The sequence below is a fragment of the Manis javanica genome, chromosome 3, assembly GCF_040802235.1.
Source record: "Manis javanica isolate MJ-LG chromosome 3, MJ_LKY, whole genome shotgun sequence".
In the NCBI taxonomy this organism is placed as follows: Eukaryota; Metazoa; Chordata; class Mammalia; order Pholidota; family Manidae; genus Manis; species Manis javanica.
Window position 1 is genome coordinate 154,864,927 of NC_133158.1, and position 27,648 is coordinate 154,892,574.

Below are 27,648 nucleotides of genomic sequence, written 5' to 3' on the forward strand. Positions count from 1 at the left end.
TACTGTTTTTTGCTATACACACATGCCTATGATAAATTTTAATTTATAAATTAAGTACAATAAGTGATAAATAACTAACAATGAAAGAGAACAATTATAACAATATACTGTAACAAAAGTTATGTGAATGTGGTCTCTTTTTTCAAAATATCTTATTGTACTGTCCTTGCCCTTTTCCTCTTGTGATGATGTGAGATGATAAAATGCCTCCCTGATGAGATAAAGGGAGGGGAATGACATAGGCTCTGTGACACAGCATGATGCTACTAGTGACCTTCTGACAATACATCAGGAGGATCATCTACTCCCAGACTGTGGTTGGCTGCGGGTAACTTAAAGTGTGGATAAGGGGAGACTATGGTGCTATTTTTAATAATGGTCTTAAAATTTCTTTTTCTATAGAGACCAAGTCTGGCTGAAAGAAATAATTTGGTGATAAGTGAAAAAAAGGAAAAAAAATGATTCATACACACTGTATGTGAAGTGCTGAATAGAATGTTTATTTTTGAATGGCTATAAACATTAAAAAAGAATGAAAACACACTTCTGTGCATCTGTTGGGGAAACGGTATTACCTTGTTTCATATGAAAAGATCAACAGACTATATTATGACTGATCTAATACACTAGGTAATATAATTAATTCACATAAGCCACTCACATCACCACCATTATGGCTTTACAAACTATTCACACACACATGCATGTACATACACACACACACACACACACTATATACATATATATATGTTGTCCTTGATGGTGCTCAAAGGATAAGGACCATTATTAAGATTCATTGAAACGTTTCCAACCATTGGCTTCCCATCAGTTCCTCCAACATGCTGCTGACGTTATTCTTAATGAACCAGTGGGCAAAAGGCACAGGTGTTGAGGAAGTAAAATAAAAAATTAAATTAAAAAATAAAAATGAATTTAAAAATAAATAATAAAAAAAAATTTAAATGACATAAAATAAAAATACCAATCTGAGTTTTGTGAACCCTTGAAGAGATGGTCAAAAGGGTGTTAATCTGAAACTGGAGAAAGGCACAATTTAGAAACAGTTTGATAGGTTAACTTCTGGTGAAGATGAACACTGCCACCAGGGAAAAGTTTCAAAACACAGTTATGGCAGACACTAGGGGAATGGCATTTCCGCCCAGCCTCGACTAAAGTCAAGGCACCCTGTCAATTGGCTGAACTTGGATTCAAAATTTTTAGTAAGAGATTAAAAAGAAGACACAGTTGTGAATACAATGATATATTTATTTACTTTCACATACACTCTAGCTAAAAGAGCAGAAGTACAAAACAAAAAACAGAATCAAGGCTGGCTGAAAAACATGCATTCAACAAATTATGTTAATAGCCACATAAGAAAGTTAGCTTTGTAAACTTCTACTTCATTTGATTCAGAGAGAAACAACATAAGTTTTAAATGTAACAGGAAATTAAAATTTGAATCCCTTACTGTGGGAAACCTTTAACATCTTTCTCAAAGAAAATGGTATTTTTAAAAAGTGACCCAAAAGAGAAATCTGGAAAAATCAGGAAGATTAAATTCTGTGACATTCTTTCAAACATACTTAAAAAATGTTTCCTTGTGTTTCTGGGATGAAAAATATTGTCAAGTCTCCCAAAACAGTGAATTGATGTTCCTCGGAATAAAAACCAGTCTCTACCTTAAAAATATTTGCCTTATTTGAGGAAATTCTTATGTCTTATAGCTTTTTTACATTCTGGACAATTAAATGGATTCAGGTCATAAATTAAGAAACTAATAATACCATTACATGGTAAGATAAGCTGCCTGAAAGCATTTTAATATATGTATATATTCAATTTGAAAATCCTTTATTTTACCTGCTATTGAACTTTAAAAATTCAGTCTCATATGGTATTGTGTTATTTTTCAAATGATACCTTTAAGTCAGTTATTTCTTTCTACTGCAGTAAAGAAGGTATGGCAAGAAAAATGCTACAGTGCCATCTTCTGGGAGGACATTCAAGAAATCCCTTAGTTCTAGTTCCACAGCAACAGTTGACAATGTTTCTGTTGGTAGGAAAGAATATCTGAATTAGAACTGAAAGACTGTTTTTTTTTTCATCCAATCTCCTATCACTCAACCAATTAGAAGTTAGTTCAGGTAACAAAATGTTACAACTACAAAAGAAAAATAAATCTGTCTCATAAATCCATAGGCTACTTTATGGTTTTAGTAGTTTCTTATTAATTCCTTCTAGAATGCTTTGAAGTTTATATTAGTTCCATGCAATCTGAATTCACTATTTCATTGCTGGATTATTACATTTAAAAAAGATACACTTCTATTACCCTCTAAAGAAAAACACAATCCTTGAATACTATTTTTAATGTTAGGACTATACTGCAGCTAATTTATAAATATTGTTTGCTGGGCCAGAAAATGCTATTAATGGCTGGATGACATTTTCCTCTATCAGTTATTCCCTATTATGAGATTTTCATGTTAGTAATAAGCATAGATCTGCTTTTATGACCACTTGTTTTTTCTTCCACAACTGCATTCTAGTGTACATCTTCAATATTAAGGAATTTGGTAAACCTTTTTGTAAAGGTAACTATGCAATTTTATTATTCTATTGATCTTTGCTACATACATGCTGCCCTCTGCTGGGAAAATAAGGGATAACACTTAAAAACAATTTAAACAGTTCAGTGCCATTCCCTGTGTGATGCTGGCATGGTCACTGCTTTATTCCATCTACTGAAATATAAAAATTCCTGCTCAGGTCTGTGTGCACTGATCCAAAGCCATCTGTCCAATATTCAGCAAAGTAAAACATCCTTAACACAAAGTAAGGACTTCCCCTTTTTGCTAGAATGTTAATAAATGGAGCAGGAGCCATGTATGGGAAAGACCCCTAGCTCTGGAATCAGACACTCAGGCAGGGATTGGACTCTTCTACCTACTTTCCAGGTGACTTTAACTTCCTAAGTCCTCCTTTCCTCATCTACAATGTAGTGGTACCATCTTCTAGCTTCTAGAGTCCTTTGAGAATTAAAATACTGCACATCTGATAAACTAAAGAGTCTTGATAGTTTTCAAGAGGCATGTAACATGAATTATCAATGCTTTCCTATCAAACCACTTTATCTAGCCAAAATATGGTGCCTAAAAGTAGTATCCTAGATACAAAAATGTGAGTTGGAGGGCTAGTATGGAGAGATTATAGATCCAACAAAAATCTCGCCACTGCCTAATTCTCCTCTTCTGCCAACCAGTGAGGAGCTAATTCAGGTTGTAATTCCAAGAAAAACATCAAATCTTAAATCTGTAAAGTACTTCAAATCCTCCAAAGTGTTTAGAAAATATTCATCAAATGTTGAACTGTTATTTCTGGCTGGTGGTATTTTTTTAAATGACTTTTTCAACTTTATTTTTGTAATTTACTACATTAGAAGAATTGTTAATAATAAGCAGAGTTGGGGGCGAAGCCAGGATGGTGGTGTGAGTACAGCAGTGGATATCTCCTCCCAAAAACACATAGAGCTATGAAAATATAACAAAGAAAATTTTCCTAAAATAGAGACCAGAGGACACAGGACAACATCCAGACCACATCCACACCTGCAAGAACCCAGCGCCTTGCAAAGGTGGAGAGGAAGGCCACAAACCAACAAGAAGGGAAGCTCTTCCAGCAGTCACTCGTACCAGGTCTGCAAACTATCTCTATCACCATGAAAAGGCAAAACTACAGGCAGACAAAGATCACAGAGACAACACCTGAGAAGGAGACAGACCTAACCAGTCCTCCTGAAAAAGAATTCAAAATAAAAATCATGAACATGCTGACAGAGATGCAGAGAAAAATGCAAGAGCAATGGGATGAAGTCCGGAGGGAGATCACAGATGTCAGGAAGGAGATCACAGAAGTGAAACAATCCCTGGAAGGATTTATAAGCAGAATGGATAAGATGCAAGAGGCCATTGAAGGAACAGAAGCCAGAGAACAGGAACGTATAGAAGCTGACATAGAGAGAGATAAAAGGATCTCCAGGAATGAAACAACACTAAGAGAACTATGTGACCAAGCCAAAAGGAATAATATTCGTATTATAGGGGTACCAGAAGAAGAAGAAAGAGGAAAAGGGATAGAAAGTCTCTTTGAAGAAATAATTGCTGAAAACTTCCCCAAACTGGGGGAGGAAATAATCGAACAGACCATGGAATTACACAGAACTCCCAACAGAAAGGATCCAAGGAGGACAACACCAAGACACATAGTAATTAAAATGGCAAGGATCAACGACAAGGAAAGAGTTTTAAAGGCAGCTAGAGAGAAAAAGGTCACCTATAAAGGAAAACCCATCAGGCTAACATCAGACTTCTTGACTGAAACCCTACAGGCCAGAAGAGAATGGCATGATATACTTAATGCAATGAAACAGAAGGGCCTTGAACCAAGGATACTGTATCCAGCACGACTATCATTTAAATATGATGGTGGGATTAAACAATTCCCAGACAAGCAAAAGCTGAGGGATTTTGCTTCCCACAAACCACCCCTACAGTGCATCCTACAGGGACTGCTCTAGATGGGAGCACTCCTAAAAAGAGCACAGAACAAAACACACAACATATGAAGAATGGAGGAGGAGGAATAAGAAGGGAGAGAAGAAAAGAATCTCCAGACAGTGTATATAACAGCTCAATAAGCGAGCTAAGTTAGGCAGTAAGATACTAAAGAAGCTAACCTTGAACCTTTGGTAACCACGAATCTAAAGCCTGCAATGGCAATAAGTATATATCTCTCAATAGTCACCCTAAATGTAAATGGACTTAATGCACCAATCAAAAGACACAGAGTAATAGAATGGATAAAAAAGCAAGACCCATCTATATGCTGCTTACAAGAAACTCACCTTAAACCCAAAGACAAGCATAGACTAAAAGTCAAGGAATGGAAAAACATATTTCAGGCAAACAACAGCGAGAAGAAAGCAGGGGTTGCAGTACTAATATCAGACAAAATAGACTTCAAAACAAAGAAAGTAACAAGAGATAAAGAAGGACACTACATAATGATAAAGGGCTCAGTCCAACAAGAGGATATAACCATTCTAAATATATATGCACCCAACACAGGAGCACCAGCATATGTGAAGCAAATACTAACAGAACTAAAGAGGGAAATAGACTGCAATGCATTCATTCTAGGAGACTTCAACACACCACTCACCCCAAAGGATAGATCCACCGGGCAGAAAATAAGTAAGGACACACAGGCACTGAACAACACACTAGAACAGATGGACCTAATAGACATCTATAGAACTCTACCTCCAAAAGCAACAGGATATACATTCTTCTCAAGTGCACATGGAACATTCTCCAGAATAGACCACATACTAGCTCACAAAAAGAGCCTCAGTAAATTCCAAAATATTGAAATTCTACCAACCAATTTTTCAGACCACAAAGGTATAAAAGTAGAAATAAATTCTACAAAGAAAACAAAAAGGCTCACAAACACATGGAGGCTTAACAACATGCTCCTAAATAATCAATGGATCAACAAACAAATTAAAATAGAGATCAAGGAATATATAGAAACAAATGACAACAACAACACAAAGCCCCAACTTCGGTGGGACGCAGCAAAAGCAGTCCTAAGAGGAAAGTATATAGCGATCCAGGCACACTTGAAGAAGGAAGAACAATCCCAAATGAATAGTCTAACATCACAATTATGGAAACTGGAAAAAGAAGAACAAATGAGGCCTAAAGTCAGCAGAAGGAGGGACATAATAAAGATCAGAGAAGAAATAAACAAAATTGAGAAGAATAAAACAATAGCAAAAATCAATGAAACCAAGAGCTGGTTCTTTGAGAAAATAAACAAAATAGATAAGCCTCTAGCCAAACTTATTAAGAGAAAAAGAGAATTAACACAAATCAACATAATTAGAAATGAGAATGGAAAAATCACGACAGACTCCACAGAAATACAAAGAATTATTAAAGACTACTATGAAAACCTATATGCCAACAAGCTGGAAAACCTAGAAGAAATGGACAACTTCCTAGAAAAATAATAAGCAGAGTTATTATCCCAAGAATGGTAACAAATATTTCCTGGAAACAAGCCAGCCACTAAGTCCAGTTTCAATGGCTCTGCATTAAAGTAATACAGGTTCTAGACTAGTACAATTATACCCCCCAGAGGATATCTAGTAATGTCTGGAGATACTTTGTTATAACTGAGACAGTGCTTGCTTCTGGTGTTCAGTGGGTAAAGGCAAGGGATGTTGCTACACATCCCAAAATGCACAGGGACACCAACAAAGACACAAAAGAATTATTCAGTCCAAAATGTTAGTACCAGGGATGAGAAATGCTGTGTTAAGAGAGGTAAGAAACCCAAGCTCTAAAGCATATTCTGTAAGTACCTGATCTCCATCTCCAACCTTACCATCTTGCAATTTTGCCTAAAACTTTATTCTAGAGTCAATCCTGAACTTCTTATTAGTCCCAGGGTATTAAAAAATCAGCTTGCTTCATGTCACTCCGTAAGTAGTAGACCTGGAACACAGTTCTAATCCGGGTCTCTTCTTGGTATACACCTGCTGCCGACAGAAGACCTCCCTTGAAAATGGACCTGAAGTTATTCAGGTGTCCCCCTCTCAAATCATTCAGTAGTTACACAGTGCTTTCTATAGAGAGGCATAGTGCTGGTGAGGAGGAAGGATACAACATTCAAAATGAACAAAGCACTACACCAGCTCTCAAGGTATGACAGTCTATAAGGTAATCACACACAGCACTTCATCCCATGAGCCACACACACACACACACACACACATATATATATATACATGTGTGTGCACACACAAATATGTTTTGAAGATACAGAAAATGGAACATTTGGAGGAATGATTAATGGGTAAATTTGGGGTAGAGAGGCCATGGATGTGAATCAGAAAAGGATAAAGAAAGAATCTTCTGACTAAGATAATGTTGCTACTCAAGTCTAAGATCTGGGATGTCTACACTGGAAAGCGATCAACTAACACAAATCATCAGTTCCAAATTACATGATAAATTTGATGCAAGTGAAGCAGGGCAATCAAACACCTGACATTTCCATCTCTGAAAACCAAAAATTCACTCAAGGAGATGGGTAGGACAAAAAGTTAGAATAGTCACCTCCACATCCTCCCAATCACAAATATTATTTAAACCACAAACAACTTTATTTAAATGCACATCTTCAGAAAAACACCCACCAACAGCTACTGGATCTGCCTAAATACTTCAAAAATTAGTTACCTCAGCTAGAAAATATACCTACAACACTAATGTCCATTTCTAATATTTTATGCACACTTTAGTCAATATAACCACAACCTTTGTCATCAGGTCAACAATTAACTAGTGATATTAACGTACAAGAGTAGAGAAATTGATAACCATTATGCCTATCAATATTTATAGATGACTATGAATTATGAAAATTGAAACAATAACAACCTATGCTTTAGATACTACACAACTTAGAGACACTCACCTTTTAAATCCTTGAGAACCTCTCATTCCTCAATACCTGCTTACAATTCTGATTAATAATAATCTCAATTTCCTACATGAAGCAAATTAGGTACTCAGATCATCAATAAAAAATGTAATTGTCTTAATGGCTATTCAAATTTTTTAGATTCTGAGGTGGATTTTCTTGACAGTGATAATTTGTCAAATGTTTGAAAAGATTAACTTAAAAGCATCAGCTCTATAGCTATAAGAGATAGATAACTATCTCATGTGATGGGGAAGTATATGAATGCTGAAAATAAGCTCTCTAGATGATCCTGCTAAGACCCTCTTCACCTTACTTGAGAATCAAAGGAAAAAGCTGAAAGCAAGTCTTCAGCTTTGAATCAAAACTAAAACTAAAACTCTTAATTAAATTTATAATCAAGCACAAAGTATCCTTTTACCTTTTAATGATGACAGGTAAAGATGGTATTTCTCTCCACCGCATTTTATTCTCTGACAAAGTTCAGGCAGCAGTTTTTTCCACCACAAAGTCTATCTTAGGAGAAAATGAATCAATTTTAAGTTTGATGCATTTTATATTCAGATTTCCAACAAGAATAAGACTGTACAGGGAAAGCACAGGGCAATAATAATACATCCTTTTGGTTAAGGGTCAAACTTTGTTACAATAGAAGTCACATCAATAAACAGCCAGTCTTCTGCTTAAACTGTAACATAAATTAAATCTCTAACTTGAAAATCTAATGACATGCCTATTATACATATGTACACGGTCATTTTCAAGAGGAAACATAGACATGTTCTGCTTTCTCCTAGGTGGAAGGAAAGATGGAAAAAAAAATACTAAATTCTAAAACTTCTAATTTCTAAAGACCACATAGCCCAGAAAACATTTTCCCATCATACATTATGTTTCCCAAATCTTTGGGTAATAACTTACTTGTCCAAACAAGAGATGTCTAATGGAGATAACACGCCATCCAACCATACATTTTAACAACCTCTAAGTCAAAACACATATTAAGCCTATGTTCTTATTTGACCTACACAGCCCTATGAGGCTGGACTGGCATAATTTGTTCCCATTTTGTAGAAAAGGCAACAAGATTATCAAATCTGATTATCACTGATCAAGCCTAAAAGACATAATCTGAAAAGCATACCCGATTCTCTTCTTTCAGTTCATAATTAGCATATGGAATGATTGCTTCTGGGCATCTCTCTAAGAGCGTGTCTATGCACTGTTCATACTCTTTCAAACGTGTACGACACAGAACACGGACACTGAGGCCAGCAACTGTGTCTTCTGACAGTGGCTCCAAGAATGGAATAATGGAAGCTATGTCAAATGAAGGACTGCATATAAGAGACTATGAACAGAAAAGTGAAACGTTATGAAATGAGGCACCCGAAAGACTAAAACACAACATACAGAATACAATTTTTTAAAAAGGCTAACTTAATTTGCCCAAAAAAGGAAAGATAGGAAGAGCACAACCTTAGAGCATGTGCATATGCTATTTTTTTAATAAGTCTAAGTAAAGTATTAATAATCTTAAAACCACCTGTAATTTAAAGAATAAAAATCTATTTAATAGAAATCAATCATTATTAAAGTAACATGACTTTACTATAGAGAGACCACAAAGTAAAACTAGCAGGACAGCTTTAGGATTCTACCCTATGGAAATAAACAACACTGTAGTCAAGTGATTTGTGTCCAAGGATGTTCACCACATAAGTATTTATAATACTGAAAAGCTAGAAGTAAAAAGCTAGTAAAAAGTAATCAAGCATTAAACAAGGGATGAGTAAATATATCATGACCAGTCACATGAAAGAATATTATATAGCCATCAAATGGTTTTCAAAGGCTAATGAGCAAATGCTCATAACAAAATGATGAGTAAAAGAATCTCAACACAACATATTCAAAGTATGATCAGTTTTGCAAAATCTACACACGTACATGCACATTAGAAATGCCTTGGAAAAGTACTGAAATTTGAAACAGAGATCAGTTCACTGGATGGGATGACAAAGCCCACATTTTATTTCTTTTTCATACTTTCCTATATTTTCCAAATTTTCTATGATAAGCATGTACTACACATATAACCAAAAATAAAACTTAACATATAAGGAAATGAAAGCATTTTAAGAACCTAATAATTTGTATTAATACTATTGCCACAAGCTGAGAAACATAAGCAGGTACTATTTCAATATTGAGAGCTTTATCAATATTTTACTTTTAAGCATTTAAACTATAAATATTACTTTTGATTCTACCACCAAAATAATCTCTGCTTTCCCTTTCTTCTGGACAAAGGTGAGATGGTTGTATTCTGATTTCTCTTCTGTTATCCTTTTTCCTACAGCATCTTCTCACACTCACAGGAGGATATGGAACATGAATTATCCATTTATAGTCAGCGTAATTATTTTATTCCAAATTTCTACCAAGGAATGGCTAGGAGAATAAGGTTGGTCTCTTCCTTTATGGCAAGTTTAATAGTCACTTTTATTGGAATGATTTCCTGACAGTAAGACAGGAACATGAGATCTTACCAAATTTAAGCCTTACACTATATCAAAACATGCATATTCATAAGAAAAAGAGGCATTTTTATTTACCTGTAATTTTGAAAGGTCTTCTGTATAATTTTGATCAGCTAAGGAATCGGATGATATTAAGACATTAACCCATGGAGAGATTAAGCCATAATGACTACAGGCATTTATCTAAAATGTAAAGAGAAAGGTATCATAAACAAAATACAACAAAATAAAACTCTTCATCTACTCCACAAAAAGCAAACAACTGCTAATCCTCTGTTATGTCACAGAATTAGGTATACACTTGCCTGGGAATGGGAAGAAATGTTTTTTACAGTATATGCCCCTAGAAAAAATTTCAGCCTTGCTACTACTCACTGAATAAATCTTCACAATTTCCTTATATTTTAAATTTTATAATATTTATTTTTAATTTTTAAAATATTAAATTGAGAATTAATGCAATTTCTAGCAAAAAAAGAGCAACATTGCTGTTAAGTTAATTATACAAAAAAAGTTTTAACAGTAATATTGGAAATAATTTTTATTTCTACTACTTTCCTTGGTAGGCAAAAGCTCTTCTGTTTAAGTTTGCAAGACAATTTCCATAAAGCCCCCTTATTCAAGAAGTTGGTGACTTTTCCAGTGAACCCCCATTAGCTGTGGCATCACTGAAAGGAGAGTGGAAGGGAGCAGGAAGGGTGAAGGCAGAGCCGCGAGGGCTGCCTCACGGGCTCCTGAACAATCCTGTGTGTGCAGCTGACAGGAAATGGGGTCTAGCGAGGAAATCTCTCTCCCACACACTGTCTGCAGTTCCTCTCCCATCAGAAAGGTCTGCAGATGTCTCTTTTCTCAAGTTCTACTTTGCGGCCATCCCCTGAGGGTGTACAAGCATGTTTGGGGAGGGCCCCTGCCCCCAGGCTCTGGAAACTGAGGTACCAGTTTCCCTGTAAGTAATACAGGGGCAGTAGGGGCCATATTTTAGAAAATAAAATTATTTAAAATGTAGGCAACTTCGCTCATGGGCAAGTTTTTTGTGTATTTTTAATTTCTGCTTAAGATATCTGCATATAAATTAGGTTTAATTCTAAGCCATAAAAATATGAAGGCCCATTTATTGTAAGGTGAAATGTACGTTTAATTGAATATTATTCTATTTCTTACCAGATCCTCTGATGTCCGCAGTGGTATGGTATCAGGGGGCTGCCTCTTAGATAACCTCCAGATGTACTGTGACGTCAGCTTGAAAAAGAGCTCCTGAAGTACCACGTCTGGGAGGCATGCCACAAGCTGAGCTTCCCAAAAGTCTACCAAGAGCTGAGGAATCCTATCTTCATCCTTATCACAAAGCACCTTGACAACAGAGAAATCAGCCCCCATATCCCAGATAAATACAGTATTGATCAAGTTACAGCTGGTCTGAATAGCACTCCATTAACATTTAATAATTTATCATTAGCATTAGTGTTGTGCCAAAGCATATTTAGACAAGCAGGAAATCTAGGTTCTATGGTGTTTTTCTAGACATTCTTTTAATCTGTACTTTTATAAACTGGTTATGTTTAAGTCTGCTTTTTCAATAAACAAGTGAAAATAAGTTTTTCTTCTGCTCCTGCCCCCAACCAATTTTATCAGGCCATCCAGATCAATTTTCAAAGTGACAAACCTTAAAGAAGGAATCTGCTTCTTCAATTCCAATTTTGTTGTTTTTCTGTAAGCCCAGGACTGAAGCCACAAGCAATCCAGGCTGAGCCTCCTTTAAGTGAAATGCAAACTCAGTTGGAACAATCTGTCCCTTCCTGTGTTGAATTAACAGCTGAGGTTCCAGAATGAAGCCACATACGAACTTCATCTTCACATAAAAAAGAAATTTAGGAACAAAATGTGTATGTACATATATATCCTGGAAATACATGCTAGTATTTTCAAGATTCATGATTAAGCTATTAAAAATTTATTTTACTCTCAATTTTTTTCTGTAACTACAAAACAAGTTCTCCTTCTAAAAAAGACATCATTGCTAACTGTCTTCACAGAAGGTAATGATATTTTATTAAACATCAAGATGTCTTATTTTTGTAGAAAACATTATATTAGGTCTACATTTAAAAATAACATAACCTTAAGGTTTTTCAAAATCATGGAAAGAAAATACATCTTTCTAGAATTCTACTCTTCAGAGGACACCTCAATGTTGACTTTCTTCATTGTACAAACAAAATGTGTCACCTGTATAGTGATAAAGCACTTGTAATCTTCTTTTTTAGAAACTGAAGTCATACTGTAGGCATTTTTACCAGTCAGGCAACAAAACAGTGTAGGATACAGGATCTGAAGCCAGACTGCTTGCTTCAAATCCTGGCTCTACTACTTACTAGCTGTGTAATCTTGGACAAGTTATTTAACCTCTGTCTTAGTTCTCTCATTTGTATCATCAGTGTAACAGTAGCATCTACCTTAGAGCATTATTGCAAGAATTAAAGAAGATAACATATACAAAGGGCTTAGAATAGGCCTGAGACACAGTAAGTGCTGGATTAATGTTGCTTCTTAGTTTCTTCCCTAATGATAACATCTTTGGCTCATGTCCCTAAATGACCTCTTACAAGAGAAAGCTACCTTTTCTTTGATACACCATTCAAATGCCTAATCCTCCATACTGTCATTTGCAATTTTCACAGGCATTTCTGCAACTAGCAGACTCCTAAGGCTCACAGCTAATATCCCACTTCCTGTACTTGAATACACATCACTGTTCTGCTTTCAGTGGGCACACAACCATCTCTTCCTTGTCAGATCAGATTGTCAAATCGAGGCACTCAATTCTTGAGTGAGAAGGACCATGCACTGAATGCATATGACACTATGTTGAAAGGCTTTTGGATACCCATTGCTGCCATTTATTGTTCTTATTTCCATTTGTCAGATCCAAAGTCCAAAGGGCTCCCGCTTAGGGTCACTTCCTTTTTAATATTAAGTTTATTTTCCTTTATAACTAATGAGCCAGACAGAAGCCAGGAGAGAGCTAAGCACCTCAGGACTACTTGGTCCTATTTCATTTAGTCATTGTTAATACCAAGCAGGGCACTGTACCTCTGAATGGCTTTTCATCTCATTTCTGTGCATGTCGAGATCTCCCATTTTCAGAGCCATTGATGCTTTGGTCAGTGTCACTAAGATCGAGGAAAACCCAGAAGTATCCAGCTTCCTTAGATAGTTCATGGCAGTTAAAGGATTAATATTCTTCATAGAAGGACTACAGAGAACATGGGGTAGTTGCTTTGGCTCAGCCACATGAAACATCTGAGCCACTTTTGCTGCTAATTCCTTTGGTGAGCACAGACAAGAAATAAAAGGTCAGTCAGCCAATAGCAATAAAAATCAGCAACATATGTATATATATATATATGTAAAGTCAACACATAAACATTCCAATTAAGATAAAATAATATATGTCTTGATTTAAAAAGACAGAGTTGATAATAATGTGGGAGACCTGAGATAATCTAATGTGACCTCTTTGCCAAGTTACAATGAAGAAAAAGTAGTGAAAATTGTAGCATGTTGTGCCCAGCATTTTCTAATTTTAAAAAGAATTTAGAGGAAGAAAATAAATATTAGATTAAACTAGACTCAAAAGTCCACTATAAAAAATTAATTTAATATAAAATATATTAATGAGGCAATTTATATGAGAAAATTTCATTTCTCTCCAAACCTTGAAATATTTGGTATCACAGTATCGAACTTGGAATACCTGCACTCGACTCTTTCAAAAAATGAGGGGCTAAAAATAATCCTTAATAATGTTTTAAGGTCACTGGGTGAAGATGTCATCAATGAAGCTTTGGACACTTAAGAGAGTGGGGAAACTAGGGTTGTGGAAAGAGCTGCAGATCAGAAGGCAGAGAAGGCCCGTGTTTTGTACCATTCTCCTAAAGACATGCCAGTGTCACACTGGGCAGGCCACTCACCACAACAGACCACATTTCTCCATGTATATAATAAGAAAGTCTGAGAAGATGATTATAAACTTTTGTCCAAGCTATAAATCTATGAGTATTAATGAGGAAAAGGACCACATTAGTGCCGTTTTTAGGAAAAGAATACCAAAGAAATATTTGGAACTTGTCTTCTGAACAGTAGTATTACATAAAATAAATTGCTAAAATGAAAAGTCAGAAATATTAGATAAAACTAAATAGAAAACTATATTCACTTCACTTAATTCTTCATCCAGGTTTTCATAAAGTGAATGACTAATGTAAAAGATTAATCCCCTTTCGTATTTCTGTGATCCATCCTCTACTGACCAGTCCACTCGAGCCAAAACTTCAGCCATAGACAAACCAGACATCTTATAGTATGGCAAGGCAAGGTGCGAGTGCTGGGTGTCAAGCCTAAAGAGAAGGAAGTAAAAAAACCCTCAAATTCACCATTTTTAAGCCTGGATGTCTAATATATTTGATAAAACATATCATGCTTTCCTGAAGACATAAATCTCAAAAATACTTTACTACTGCCATTAATAGCTGGAACAAACCCCAAAGTGTTCTTCTGTAAAATCACTCTCACTAGTGTAGTTTCTTTCTGCCTGCTCATAATAAAAATAGAAAAACAATAAAGTGAATTTTAATATTCATAATATGGCTCTAAAGTAATGGTACTTATATGTAGAAGTCTGTCTTGTTAATTTATAACCATTCCCATAAAAACAAAGCAAAACAGGAGGAACAAACAGCAGTAGACTCATATAGACACTGAGAAGTGACTGGTGGTTACCAAGGGGGAGGGGTTAGGATGGGTTGTGGGGGAGGGGAAGGGGTATAAGGGGAACAATACTTTGCAATCACAATATAAGTTGGTCATAGGGACAGTAGTACAGCATGGAGAATAGTCAGTGATTCTGTAACATCTTTCTACATTAATAGATGGTAATTACACTAGAGGGAGTGAGGATTTAACAATACGGGTAACTGTAGAACCACTCTGTTGTACATTTGAAACAAACTTAAGATTGTGTATCAAGGATACTTAAAACTAAAACAATTCCCATGGTTCAAGTAAGCCTTTGAAATAATCATATATAAAAAAATTTCTAAACATCATTCTCAAAAATCACTGTTCATCCTAGTGTCCTTTTCTGACATAAAAGCATTGACTGCTAAGTTTAAACTCCAGGCTGTCTAACTGGACAGTCCCTTAAAGCTAACAGCAATAAACTAGTATTATGCTATCTCAGGAATATTTTCACTGGTCATGAGACTCCCCCAAAGTTTGAAAAGAAACTTCAAATCCTAAATGAAGTGGTGGGAGACTCACTGCTCATCACCTCAAGTGTAAGTCCTTTAAGGCATGGAGCAGATCATGTTCAGCTGTTGTCTCTAAGCTTAGCACAATACTGAGCACACAGTATGTACCCAACAAATGTTCGTGGAATAACTGAATAAATGAACCACCTCCCCTCAGACATTCCCCCATTTATCAGGTAGCTACCAGAGATGGAAAAGCTAGTAAGTACAACCAAAGCCTAAGATGACTTCTTTAGTAAGATTCCCAGAAGCATCACCAACCGGCTGTAACAGTCTCCAAGGTGCCCACAGCTTTCTTTAAATGCTTCTAGAAGCTCTGCTTTTTCTCCAGGTTCCAACTGACTGGCATCCATCAGAGCAGCTCTCACTAACAGATGAGCCTCGCTAAGTAGGTGGATACAGCTCTGGGTTTTTGCATTTTTGTAGGTATTACTGTAGTCTACCTAAAACAAAAAAGGCACAGCTAATGTTGGGGTGGAAAGACTCCCTAAAAGTTTTCCAGTTCTTAATAATATCTATATATTTTGTTAGTAAAGCTAATATTTGGACATATTAAATCCTGAAAGAAAAAGTGATTATCATTCTGATAAATTCTAACTGAAATTTTTTTTCCTCCCCACAATCTAAGAGCCAGTTTAATACATACTTGACTATAAATACTTCCTTTGCTAAACAGCAATAATCATTAGAAAAGGTACAAATAATACTGTAATACTAATAACACTATCAACTTAGCAGTATTTGGTCACAACTGATAAGGCTAACAAATACATCTGAAATAAATTTTTTTTAACTTCTGCAACTTAAATCTTTCTCAAATTCAGACTGAGTATCCTTCCTTTCAGTTTCAGTTGGTGAGTTTAAGTTCTACTAAACCTATTTCCATAACTCACAGTGGGCTTATAAAAATTATCACTAACTAATATGGGTCAGTACTTTCAGACTCCAATAGGCAAATCATCAATATGAAGTTTAAGACTATATAAATTAAGCAAGACTAAAAAGACAGAACAAAACTGATGTAATTATCAGTATTAAAATGCCAGGGACAAATCAGGCAAAATCTTGACTTGATGATCAAAATTCATACCACCAATGAGGATATATAAATGGATATCACATATCTTCCAATCTAACACCCTCAGAAAGACACATTACCCATGCAGTATTCTGTAGAGAAAGAGAATACACAACCTGGATCCAATCATGAAAAAAAATAATAAATTTTTAAGGTAGAGGAGGGAAAATATATTTTTCAAAATATCTGTGTTGTAAAAAATAAACCAAAAAGTTTATGAACATATTCCAGATTAAATGAAGCTAAATAGACATGACAATTAAATATACTACCTGATGCTAGACTGGACTTTGGACTGGAGTGGGGAAAATGTTATTAGGCTGTTCATTATTGGGTCAATTGACAAAATTGGAATATGAACCACAGACTAGATAAAGTCCCATATTAATATTAAATTTACTGAAGGATATGACTATACTGGTTGTGTAAGCCACTGTGATTATGTAAAAAAAAATCCCAATTCTTAGGAAACATGCAGTGAAGTATTTAGAGGCACTAGGCTATGATGTATGCAATTTACCTTTTAATGGATCGGAAAAAAAACTACAACTGTGTGCTTATGGTTGTGTTTAGAAAGTGAGAAAGAAAAAGAGGGAAGCAAAAGGGGTGACATGTTGAGTTCGGGTGAATCTGTACAGGGAAAACACAGGTTTTATTTCCATTATTCTTATTCTTGTAACTTTTCTATAAGTTTGAAATTACTTCAAAATAAAGAGTTAAAAAAAATTACCAGAGATGAGTAGGCAGCTGTCACTCAGAGAAAAGGAATACAAATGCCCTACCCACAGAACAACGCTGAGCGGCTGCAGTGCCCTGGGACTATCTGCTAATATTTCCAAGGAGACTGAGATAGGGGTAAATGTTGTAAGTTTTCTTTCAGCTCCATTTCACGGTCCAAAGTAAGGATCAAAGCCTATTTATGTTTAAACTGGTTAATCAATTCTCTTGGGGGTGAATATGAGTAAGAGAGTCTTATTTTAGTGAAAGGAATATCTACTGGCTCCTCAAATGTCAGAGGCTGTGAAAACAAGAGAACAAGCTGTGGAGAAAGATACACACTTCACTGTCATACAGAGCTTGGAAGCAGGTTGGCTGTGGCACTCTGAATGTATGATAATTAGAATTAATACCTGGTCATCAATTCCACTCTAAATATCTACAAACAAGAATCATAAGTTTGAAAGGAGTACCATTTCTCTGTACAGTTGCACTGGTGAGATAGTATTCACAATATACAAATTCCACCCAGCCTCAGCTACAGGAGGTGTTTTGAGCTTAACACTGGCACCTTTTCTAGAACTAAAAGCAAAACAAAGGACAAGCATTGTTAAGAGAAGACATATTATTAATAAATGGCTATTTAAAATGGTAAATAATGAGTACCTAAAATAATATAACTATGAAATCATTTTCATTCAGTATTCTCTTCAGTGATCAAGATTTTTACAGAACATTAATTCACAGTGCTGTATAGACCTATAGAATTTAATATTTGAATCTCATATACTGATAAATCAATTGATTCCAATCCACTTTACAAGTATTCTTAAATGGGTAATACACTCAAAGAACAGGTAAGACCCCTCAAAAGAGAGAGAGCTGGCTGTGAAAGCCCTTATGCCTAGTATTTCTCTTGTATGTGGCTTTCCTGAGTCCAGCTATGCCCAATGTCACAAGTCTGATCAGAAGTTCCAACAGAATAGGCAAAACACTCATGGCTACTGAGGAAATACAGAAGACATATTTAACCGTGAGTCTCAAAGCACTATCTGTTCTCATGCTTTCACTATGTGGTGCATTTTCTTTAGTATATTATGTTTTTGAAATGTGGACCTTTGACCAAATGAATGCCCAAATAAATAAAGACTTTTTTAAAAACCACTTAAAAAAATACAATACTTCTAAAATGTCAAATGTGCATTACAAATTGTTTTCCCTCTTGCCAGAACCTTTACTCTCTGATTTTTCAGTTTCAGACTACTCCTAACTGAGCAGTTACCCAAGTCAACCTCTGATTTTTCCTCTTCACGGAACAAAGACCAGGCACAAACAATGTGAAAAAGCAAAATCTATGTTAAAAAGAAAAACTTATATTTGACTTGAAATACAAATCTTCCTGGTTTACAATGGGATTATGTCCCAATAAATCCACTGTAAACTGAGAATATCATAAGCTGAAATGCGTTTAATATACCTAACCTACTACACATCACAGCTTAGCCTAGCCTACCTTAAATGTGCTCAGGACACAAACATTTAGCCAACAGTTGAGCAGAATCACTTAACACAAAGCTTATTTTATAATAAAGTGCTGAATATCTCACATGTAATGTATTGAATACTGCACTGAAAGTGAAAAAAACAGAATGGTTGTGTGGTTACAAATGGTTGCAAGTGTATAGGTTGTTTACCCTCATGATGATGGGGCTGACTGGGAGCTGCACTCGCTGCCCCAGGCCAGCATCACCCGAGTATCATACCACATATCACTAACCCAGGAAAAGATCAAAATTCTAAATTCTAAGTATGGTTTCTACTAAATGTATATTGCTTTTTCACCATCGTAAGGTTAAAAAATCTTAAATTGAACCAATACAAGTCAGGGACTATCTGTATACTATATGCTTCTCTCCCTGCAAAGATCTTTTCCCCCCAAAGATTAAATTTCACAAAAAGGAATGTTTAAATTAGATTGCATTCTCTATCACTAAGTTCACAATAAGAAACCGACAAGCAGAAGCATAACTAGTCCCGAATTAAGTACTCTATTCTAAATAATGTGTGAGTAAAAAACTCCAAGAGTCAACCAGAGATTAACGTTGTGAAAATGCAATTTTATTTTAAGGTAGATTGGCACATATCTGTACACCATGAATATGCTTTAAGATAAGAAATACACTGTAAATTTCTTTTGCATTGAATTACCAGGAAATAACTTAAAAATGTAACTACTGAAAGGTCAAAGGAAAACAGTAAAGAGCCCCATAGTTTTGGATTGGCATTAGAGGCTCTTTCCCATTAGTTACACAGAAAAGCATGTCCTTTAACTTACTGTCTGTCTAAAATACCACAGATTTTTATTGGAACTATGTTATAATTCATTTTCTTCTAAAATTCTAAGGTCAATTATAAAGGATATTAAAGAGATCATTAGAACCCTTTCTTTCTTTGGAAAAAGAATATAGAAGAACCATCTGATAATTCAAAGTTTTGATTAAAAAAAAATAAGATGCACACAAAATATACCAGTAATCAGTCATTCTAGAAACTTGGACAGGAATGTCTGGGGTTGAGGAGATGCTTACGGAAGTCTCTTGGGCAACTTTCTTCTCTCTGGACTGGCCTCAGGGTCTGCCTTGGTCAAAAGTATGACATGGTTTTTAAAGTGACAGATGGCTTTCAAGCCTATGAAAAGCTGTATTCTTAATGCACAGACATCCATACTGACAGGTGGGCAAGCCTAGTAAGGGGAAAAAATAACAGATTTAACCATGGAATAAAGGTACATGAACTTTAATCTTCAAAAATCAGTCTGTTTATTTGATAAAATCTCTCTAACTCTCCTTCCCCCTACAAAAAACCACCTCAAATTCTTATTTTTATCAGAGCAAGAAGGTTACCCTATCCAAACTTATGCAGCCAACTATCTATTTCATATGTGCCTTCCAAAAAGCTACTCATTACTTGTTGACTGAATGTACACAGAAAGGTGCATCTGAGGCCCTCAGAGCTGTAGGAATTCCCATGGCTTACAGAGCAACTCCAGGGGTGCAGCTGTGGGCTGGTAACCTGCCATCCAGAGAAATCCCCCCACAAGAGTGGGCTGGCTCCAGGGATATGCCCAAATGGAGTTCCCAGACAAAACCAAACACTATAAAAGGATATTCTACTGCACAGAGTATATAGCATGGTTTCTTAGTGGATGGGAAGGTAGGAGAGAAAGGTATGCATGCTCAAAAAGCCCCTGACTGTTCTTAGGTGTAAACATTGCCTGGGAGGGCTGATAGGCTGGGGTATGTAGGGTAACCTGAAGGAAACTCTGGAACAGAGTTCCTTCTCTGTTCCTATAAGGAGGTATTAACTCAAATAGAATAGATAGAAGAAATAACAGAAGAGTTCTTTATGGGAGCTTGCAAAATGCTGCTGCCAGGCCTGTGCTTTCTCCTCCATTAACACTGTTTTGATTCTGAGCTCATCTTCATTGTCTCTTTGTATAAAGTGCTTGGGGAAACCCCTCCATCTATTTTTTCATTCCTAATAATGTTTAAGGTGCCTTGGCCAGTGCTAAGAAGCCAGAACCTCAGAGGAAAGAGAGATAAAGACATGTGTACTCTGGACCAAACTCTGAGGTTGTGATATCTTTGTCAGACACCACAGCTCCCAAAGTCTGAATCAGCAAGCAGACTAAATGACTCATTCCGGTGGCACCTATGATTGCAGAATGGTAGAGATGCAAGGAAGGGGGAGTCATGAAGTATGATCATCACCAACCTTCCTTATGCCACTTTTCAGATGACTGGTCTCAAGGGCAGCATTCCCTACCAACTGCTCTCTTTTCTCCTTCCTTCTTGTCCCTTGTTCCTTCCCTCTGGTTTTATGAGACTCTGAGAAGACTTGGAATTACAATTTTTTTTACTGTAGATTTACCCCACCTCAATCTATTATGTAGCCCCTCACCCCACAATCACTACTTATATAAGCCTATGTTTTTCTGAGGTTTTTTTTAAAAAAAGGCAAGATATGAAGAGGAGGAGACAAAAACCATCTATCAGCCTTACATTTTTACTAGAGAAATAACCTCTATTTTAAAAATAATCTCTTAAAAAGGCTATGCTTGTACCTTAAACACAGAAAGGCATGGGAAAGCTATGATTCTGGTTTCCCAAGAGACTGAAGGTCAGCAGGAAGCCTGGTCAGCAAAAAAGCTACAAGCAGGCCACAGCAAAAAAGAGTCACTGAGAACTCAGATCACGTAAAACTATCACATACCACCATTTGGGCAACAGTAATAGTCTATACCTCAGACACATTAAGCACTCAATAGTGTTGCCTATTAACATATCACCATTAATGAGTGCTCATTTTTTCCAGGAAAAAGCTATCTAAGTGCCAGATAAACTCACACTAACTTGTGGAATATTGGCCACCACATTTGGGGGGTTCCTGCAATATGTAACTTTCTAACGAACACCCATTCAAGTAGCTTATACTTGAGGGGTGAAATAGCATATGATGATCATCATGCAAATGATCAATGTATTTTTGGAAACAGAAATTCAAGGTCAGAAAATACAGAATTTTACCCTGAAACCATCCACACTTATTTTGTGATCAAGAGCTTTTCAGAGACTAAGCATATTCTCACTAAAAATGAAGTTTTTGACCTAGCATTTCTATATTAACTCTTAGATTAAAACTACAGAAACACAGAAGGTTTGTTGAAGGCTTATAGAATGACAAAAGAATTACAGGAATATCTGATAACAGTATAATGCACTTTATTCAATTTTGTGTTCTTGAATATACTTATTTCTGTACTGCTTTGTAAATAGCCAAATACAATTGCTATCAATATTTCCATTATAAAAGAATAAAAATGCAGTGTACTATAGTTATGAAGTACTTCCTGAAGTTTCAGTATACATACCCTTTATCAAACTTTAAATAACTATGCACTATACCTAAGTTCTAAGTAAAATGTTTCCAAAGTAATCTTAAAAATTGCCATCTAAACCATGAATCACAAAATGTACACTATTTTACATGATAAAGTTCTAATTCAATAAACTAGACCACAAGACTTTACTGTTCACCAAGCTTAGACCCAAGGCAAACTTGCAAGCACTTGTATGTTCGTTTCTGATCTTAAGGTTTCACTGTCCTCATAAGCCAGCTCTAACCTTCACGGTGGTGTCCACATATGGGTCCTCCTCCCGAGCGGCCACTGCACTGCACCGCACTGTGAAACACTGCAGGCTGTTACTAAGAAAGAGGAAAGACACCCCTGAGCAAAGCGGTGGCCAATAACCAATATGCCCACAGTTGGGAGGATTTCACAGGGGGACAGAATAATGGTGGGGTTAGGGTGGGAGGAATTCAAAGTATTTTTCAAATTCTTTTCAAATTAGACTGCTTCTTAACAAGGAGCTCACCTCAGGATCCCTATGGAGTGTTTTTTAAAATACGTAACTGGTCCCCACCTCACACCTACTGAATCATAATCCTAGGAGCTCAATCTAAACATGTATATTTCTACAAAACCCCATGAGTGGCTCTGTTGTACACTCTAATTAAGGACCAAGGGCCTGAGGCAATACCTTCATTTTACAATCAAAATGATGCCCCCAGATCCACCCAAGGTACAGAGAGGTGACTATCAAAGCCAAGATTAGAACCCGAGTCTCCTGGCTATTATCTCTATCCTACTCATCTCAGGATGAAATTGAGCCTGGATTACAATGGGCAACACACGCAGATTATGCAAACACAAATCCAATGGTAGAACTGAAAATCAGAGATTCCTGAAGGTGTCTTCATAATTACCTACTCCAGCAGCCTGATTTAAAGATGAGGGCACAGAAGGTTCATGATTGATCCAAGGCCTCTCTGGAGAACAGAGCCAAATTAGATCCCGGGTCTCACTCCTCATGCTCCTCTAGCTCTTTTCACAACCCCAAGCTGTTTCTGCACAGTAAAATGACCTTGGGACCCCACAACAGAGGCCTGGTGACTGATGGATAAGTCAACACTCAAACACTGACATTAAAAACAGTTACTTGGAAACTCCTACAAAACCCATCTTTATAAGAAGCTCACAGGAATGACTTTTAAGAACAATTAAGAAGTGGGAGAAGTAAAAATGAATTCTGTTGAAATAAAAAAATTAAGGACTAAAGAAAACCTAACAATGATTTTAAAATAGAAGAAATACTTCTATAACAAGAAAGGCATTCTGACATTTTCACACTTGGGAGACTGCACAGTGCAGGTTAGAGTTACCAGTCAGAGCTCTCTCCCCGTTTGTGGGGCTTCCTCTTCAGCCTTAGCCTTGTCATCTCTACCCATTCTCACACACTTCTAGGACATGACATCTGGAGTCATGACAATACCTAGAATGGTGCACCACCACCTGGAAATCTGGAGTAGAGAATTAGCACTCTGAGGAGGTAAAATGAATGGAAGGGTCTTTTGACATAGTGAAGAGCAAAAAAGCACCTGTAGTGGGGCCAGAATGGCAGGGGAGAGTAGCTATGACCACAAAGGTTCTAGAGATAAAAATGCTGAGTCCTCTGACTCACCTCCACCTACAGTAATCCAACAGTGATGGCTCTGTTGGAATACTAAAAAGCAGTATAAGAGAAGAGTACAGTGAACTGGAATGTGTTGTTATGGAAAGATGTCCAGGGTATGCTAAGTGAAGCAGCAGTTGCTGCACAGTGGACATCATATGATCCACTTTTGTAAGGAACAAATCACAGTAGTTTATGTACTGTTCAAACTGAACGAATTAACACCAATTATTAATATGGTTGACTCTGAGGAGTAGGATCCTGGGAGGGCTTTCCCACTTATGTACATCTATAAGGATGATTTTATATTGTTCTTAAATTCTTTAAAAAATTTTTCCTATTGCTTTTTTTTAGGGTATAGGAATACAGTAGTCTTCAAGAAACTTTCCAAGACACTTACAGGTCAAGATATTTCTAAAATATGTATCTATTGGGTAAAATAAAAAATAATAAAAATGAGTTCATCAACATAGTTTTTCTTTAAATAGCACAGGGCTCCTTATTAAGAATCTGAATTTGCATATAACAACTGCTGTTCTAATGTCTAATGCTTCCATAGTCAAGTTAATGATGTCAGAGTATATCTTGATGCTAGTATTAAGAAAGCTTTAATAATATCCTACCTGGAGGTAGGGAAAACCTGGACATTTTCAGTCACTTCAAATCCCATAATACCATGCTTTCAGGACTCTACATTCAAAACTAGTTCCTGACTTACACTTAAGAGGGGAATAAATGTAGAGAGTCCACTAAATTCTCAGTTTCCTACACATCTGCGCAATCAGATGGAGAAAAAAAGAGCAGTCTTTTGCATCAGTATTTTGGCACAGGAATTAATATTTTATTCCTTCTTTCTCTCTCTAATTTTACCTTGGTTTCTGAGATGCAATAGTTTTCTAGGTTCCTTTGCATCCTTGAAGATCCTTCTCTTCTTCTTCTTGCTTCCTAAACATGATCTTCACCAGAGTTTAGTTCTCCAGTTACTTTCCTCTGTACATACTCTTGCAGCCATACTCGTTACTTTGATAATCAGCTCCTTTTTGATGGTAATAAAGCATCAAGTTTTTCTCTTTTCCCAAATCTTCAGTCTTATGTGTACAAAAGCCTACTTAACACTTCCTCTTGAGAGCCCCTTAGCACCTCAAACTCAAATGTGTAAATCAAACTTCTCTTTCAGTCCACATTACACCAGCCTCCATTCTTTCATAAAAGCAGGTTCAAAACTCTGCTGGGTTTTTCACACTTCCTCCATTCCCATTATCTCATCAGACACCAAGGAATTCTCTTGCCAAAGCCTCTTCCATCCATTCTTCTTTCTCCTCTTACTGTATTTGCCCTGCCCAAATACAGTCTCATTATTCTTACCTGAGCCATTTTAATACCTTATTTAACTCTGTTCAATCCATCCACCCTAATGGCCACCATCAATTTTCCTAAAGTATGCTCTGATCACATCACTTTCTTTGATCAAAACCTTAAAAAAAATTCCTTAATTTGCAAAGCCCTGAGCTATCTATCACTCAAGCATTATTTGTACCACTTCTCTACATTTCAGCTCTTTCATAGTCAAAACAAATCACTATGCAACACTTTGAAAATGGAGAAAACTAGTTACCCTTAAGAAACATATTAAAAGCATTTCTCCTTACACTAGAGAGGGGGAAAAGAGGGGAGCACCCACACTAGGAGTGGGTATCAGAATCCTCCAGGTGGGTCCTGTGCTATTTGAAATGCACTCCAGTACCTGCTGGAGATTCTGATACTACCACTCAGTTGAAAAAATTTTAAAAATCGTTGTCCTATGCAATTAATTATTGGATGCTACAGCAAAACTGAATACAGCTTTTGTTTATAGTCTTCCCTCTATAAGCTTTTCTCTTCCAATTACCATCTGTCAAATTCTAACTAGCTTTCAGGTCTCACAAACACAACAAAATTTCCCACATGACTCAGCCAGAAGTAATTTCTCTACACCATTTTCACAAAGTCTTAAGACATTTTTCACAAATCTTCTAGTGTTTGTGTCACATGTATATGTCTCTAGCCTTTTGTTACGTCATTGCTTTAGAACGCAGATGGTGTACCTTATTCTGCCTGGACAGAGGGCCTAATGTAGTGCCTTGCACATAATCTAAGCTCAAAAAATAGGAAACAGAACCAAAAGCATCACTAACTGCTGAGATGAAAGAAAATGAGATCAAAATTCTGCTCAGCGCAAGTTAGTTAGTAGTTTAAAACCTATACATGCTTAAGGTACTCTACAAGAAGATATGTCAAATAATCAATCCTCCCATGTTTTCTTCCATATGCTACCTCTATAGCTTTTCTTCTTCCTTCCTAATTACAACCCTTAAATAGAATTCGTGCCTCATATCGAATTTACCGAGTATCATAATTCTCCAGGTGGTAAAGATACCTCGAGACAAGTGCTGGGCATAGAAGCCACAGGGCATAAATCTGCAAAGAAGTAAAAAGCTAACCTTTTCAAACAATATGGCTTCTCTCTCACTTACCAACTTTACATTTCCCTGTATGGCCCCGGAAGATGACTGGTTAGCCAGAGACGGGTAAGATTCCTCAAGGGAGGAACAACCTAAGACAGGCACAGTCGCAGGGGGGCCATCAGGTGAGAAATTGGGGATCAACAGAGGTGAGGCTCAGAACCTCACCCCCCCTGTTTTGAGAGATATCTTCTGCATCCGTGGATGTTTTGCTGCACTAATCTAGCTTGGATTAATACTTAGTCCATAGGCACAGACCTGATCATCTACATTTGCCCTCTTACAGCACTAAACTATGTTTTCTACCTTTATCTTGCATCTACCTATCACTTCAGCATTTTATTAAAAATAAAAAAAATAATAATAATAAAGGGAGAAATGTGGGATCCACATATAAATCAAGTATAAAAATCAAATGAATATTCATATTTGACCTGAATGTTTATAGTTCATAATGCGTGATCAAAACCAAAAGTTTCTGTGATGACGGCCCTTGTACTGTTTACCATGTAAGAATTTATTCACTATGTAAGAATTCGTTCACCATGTAAGAACTTGTTCGTTATGCTTCAGAAGATTGGAGACTGACGAGAATTAGGCTTGAGATGGATTAATGATTGTGCATTGAGCATTGACCCCCCTATACAGAATTTTATTGTTGTTAACAACCATTTGATCAATAAATATGAGAGATGCCCTCTCAAAAAAAAAAAAAGCATCCCTCTTATACCTTCTAAAAGGCATAGGAATTTTAAACATTTTCAAGGGATAGAGAAAGAAATGAGTCTCCTTACTGAAGGACAATTTTCCTTAGTCAAATTAAAAGCTAAGGATGCAAAGAACTCTAACAACTCTACAATATGACAACCCAATTTTAAAGTAGGCAAAAGTTTTAGATACACATTTCACCAAAGAAATGGCTTAGCAGCACATGAAAAGGTATTCAACATCATTAGTCATTAAGGCAATGCAAATCAAACTGAAGTATCACTTCACACATACTAGGATCAAGTCTGTCAAAAAGACAGACAATGACAAGTGTTGGTAAGGCTGTGGGGAAGTGGGAGCACTCCTCCATTGTCAGTGAGGATGTAAAATTATACAGCCACTTTGGAAAACAGTTTGACAGTTTCTTGAAAAGTTAAGTATTAATTTCCCACACAACAGAGTAATTCTAGTCCTAGGTGTCTACCCAGGAAAAATGAAAAAAATACTTCCACACACAGATTTAAACATGAATGTCCATAACAGTATTATTAATAATAGCCAAAAAATAGAAACAACTGAATTGTCCATCAACTGGTGAATGGATAAACAAAATGTGGACTGTCCATATAATAGCATGATATTCAGCCATAAAAACAATGAATT

At 36.3% G+C, this 27,648-nt stretch overlaps 2 protein-coding genes across 5 annotated transcripts in view; one reads left to right on the forward strand and one right to left on the reverse strand.

The window, feature by feature from the left end:
- Positions 1-11,453, forward strand: part of LOC108409401 (ceruloplasmin) — a 55,045-nt gene extending 43,592 nt beyond the window's left edge. Inside the window, exons 19-20 of one of the 2 annotated variants that reach the window (XM_073232227.1) lie at positions 9,920-10,024; positions 11,265-11,453. In XM_073232227.1, the coding sequence (XP_073088328.1) occupies positions 9,920-10,023 (104 nt within the window). In that variant the 3' untranslated portion in view covers position 10,024; positions 11,265-11,453. Of the gene's footprint in view, positions 1-402; positions 544-9,919; positions 10,025-11,264 lie in introns of those variants that run through there. The other variant, XM_073232228.1, reaches the window with a different exon arrangement.
- HPS3 (HPS3 biogenesis of lysosomal organelles complex 2 subunit 1) overlaps positions 1,246-27,648 on the reverse strand; it is a 39,210-nt gene continuing 12,807 nt past the window's right edge. The window contains exons 6-17 of one of the 3 annotated variants that reach the window (XR_001856207.3): positions 22,388-22,469; positions 19,793-19,947; positions 17,678-17,786; positions 15,671-15,852; positions 14,317-14,497; positions 13,191-13,424; positions 11,764-11,949; positions 11,262-11,450; positions 10,176-10,283; positions 8,702-8,908; positions 7,979-8,073; positions 1,246-2,053 (exon numbers count right to left, since the gene is read on the reverse strand). Coding sequence is in view for 2 of the 3 variants with exons in the window: in XM_017679974.3 (XP_017535463.2) it covers positions 1,935-2,053; positions 7,979-8,069; positions 8,702-8,908; positions 10,176-10,283; positions 11,262-11,450; positions 11,764-11,949; positions 13,191-13,424; positions 14,317-14,497; positions 15,671-15,852; positions 17,678-17,786; positions 19,793-19,947; positions 22,388-22,469 (1,843 nt within the window). In the remaining variant the exon portion in view is untranslated. The remainder of the gene's footprint in view (positions 2,054-7,978; positions 8,074-8,701; positions 8,909-10,175; positions 10,284-11,261; positions 11,451-11,763; positions 11,950-13,190; positions 13,425-14,316; positions 14,498-15,670; positions 15,853-17,677; positions 17,787-19,792; positions 19,948-22,387; positions 22,470-27,648) is intronic. The other 2 variants (XM_073232230.1, XM_017679974.3) reach the window with 2 other exon arrangements.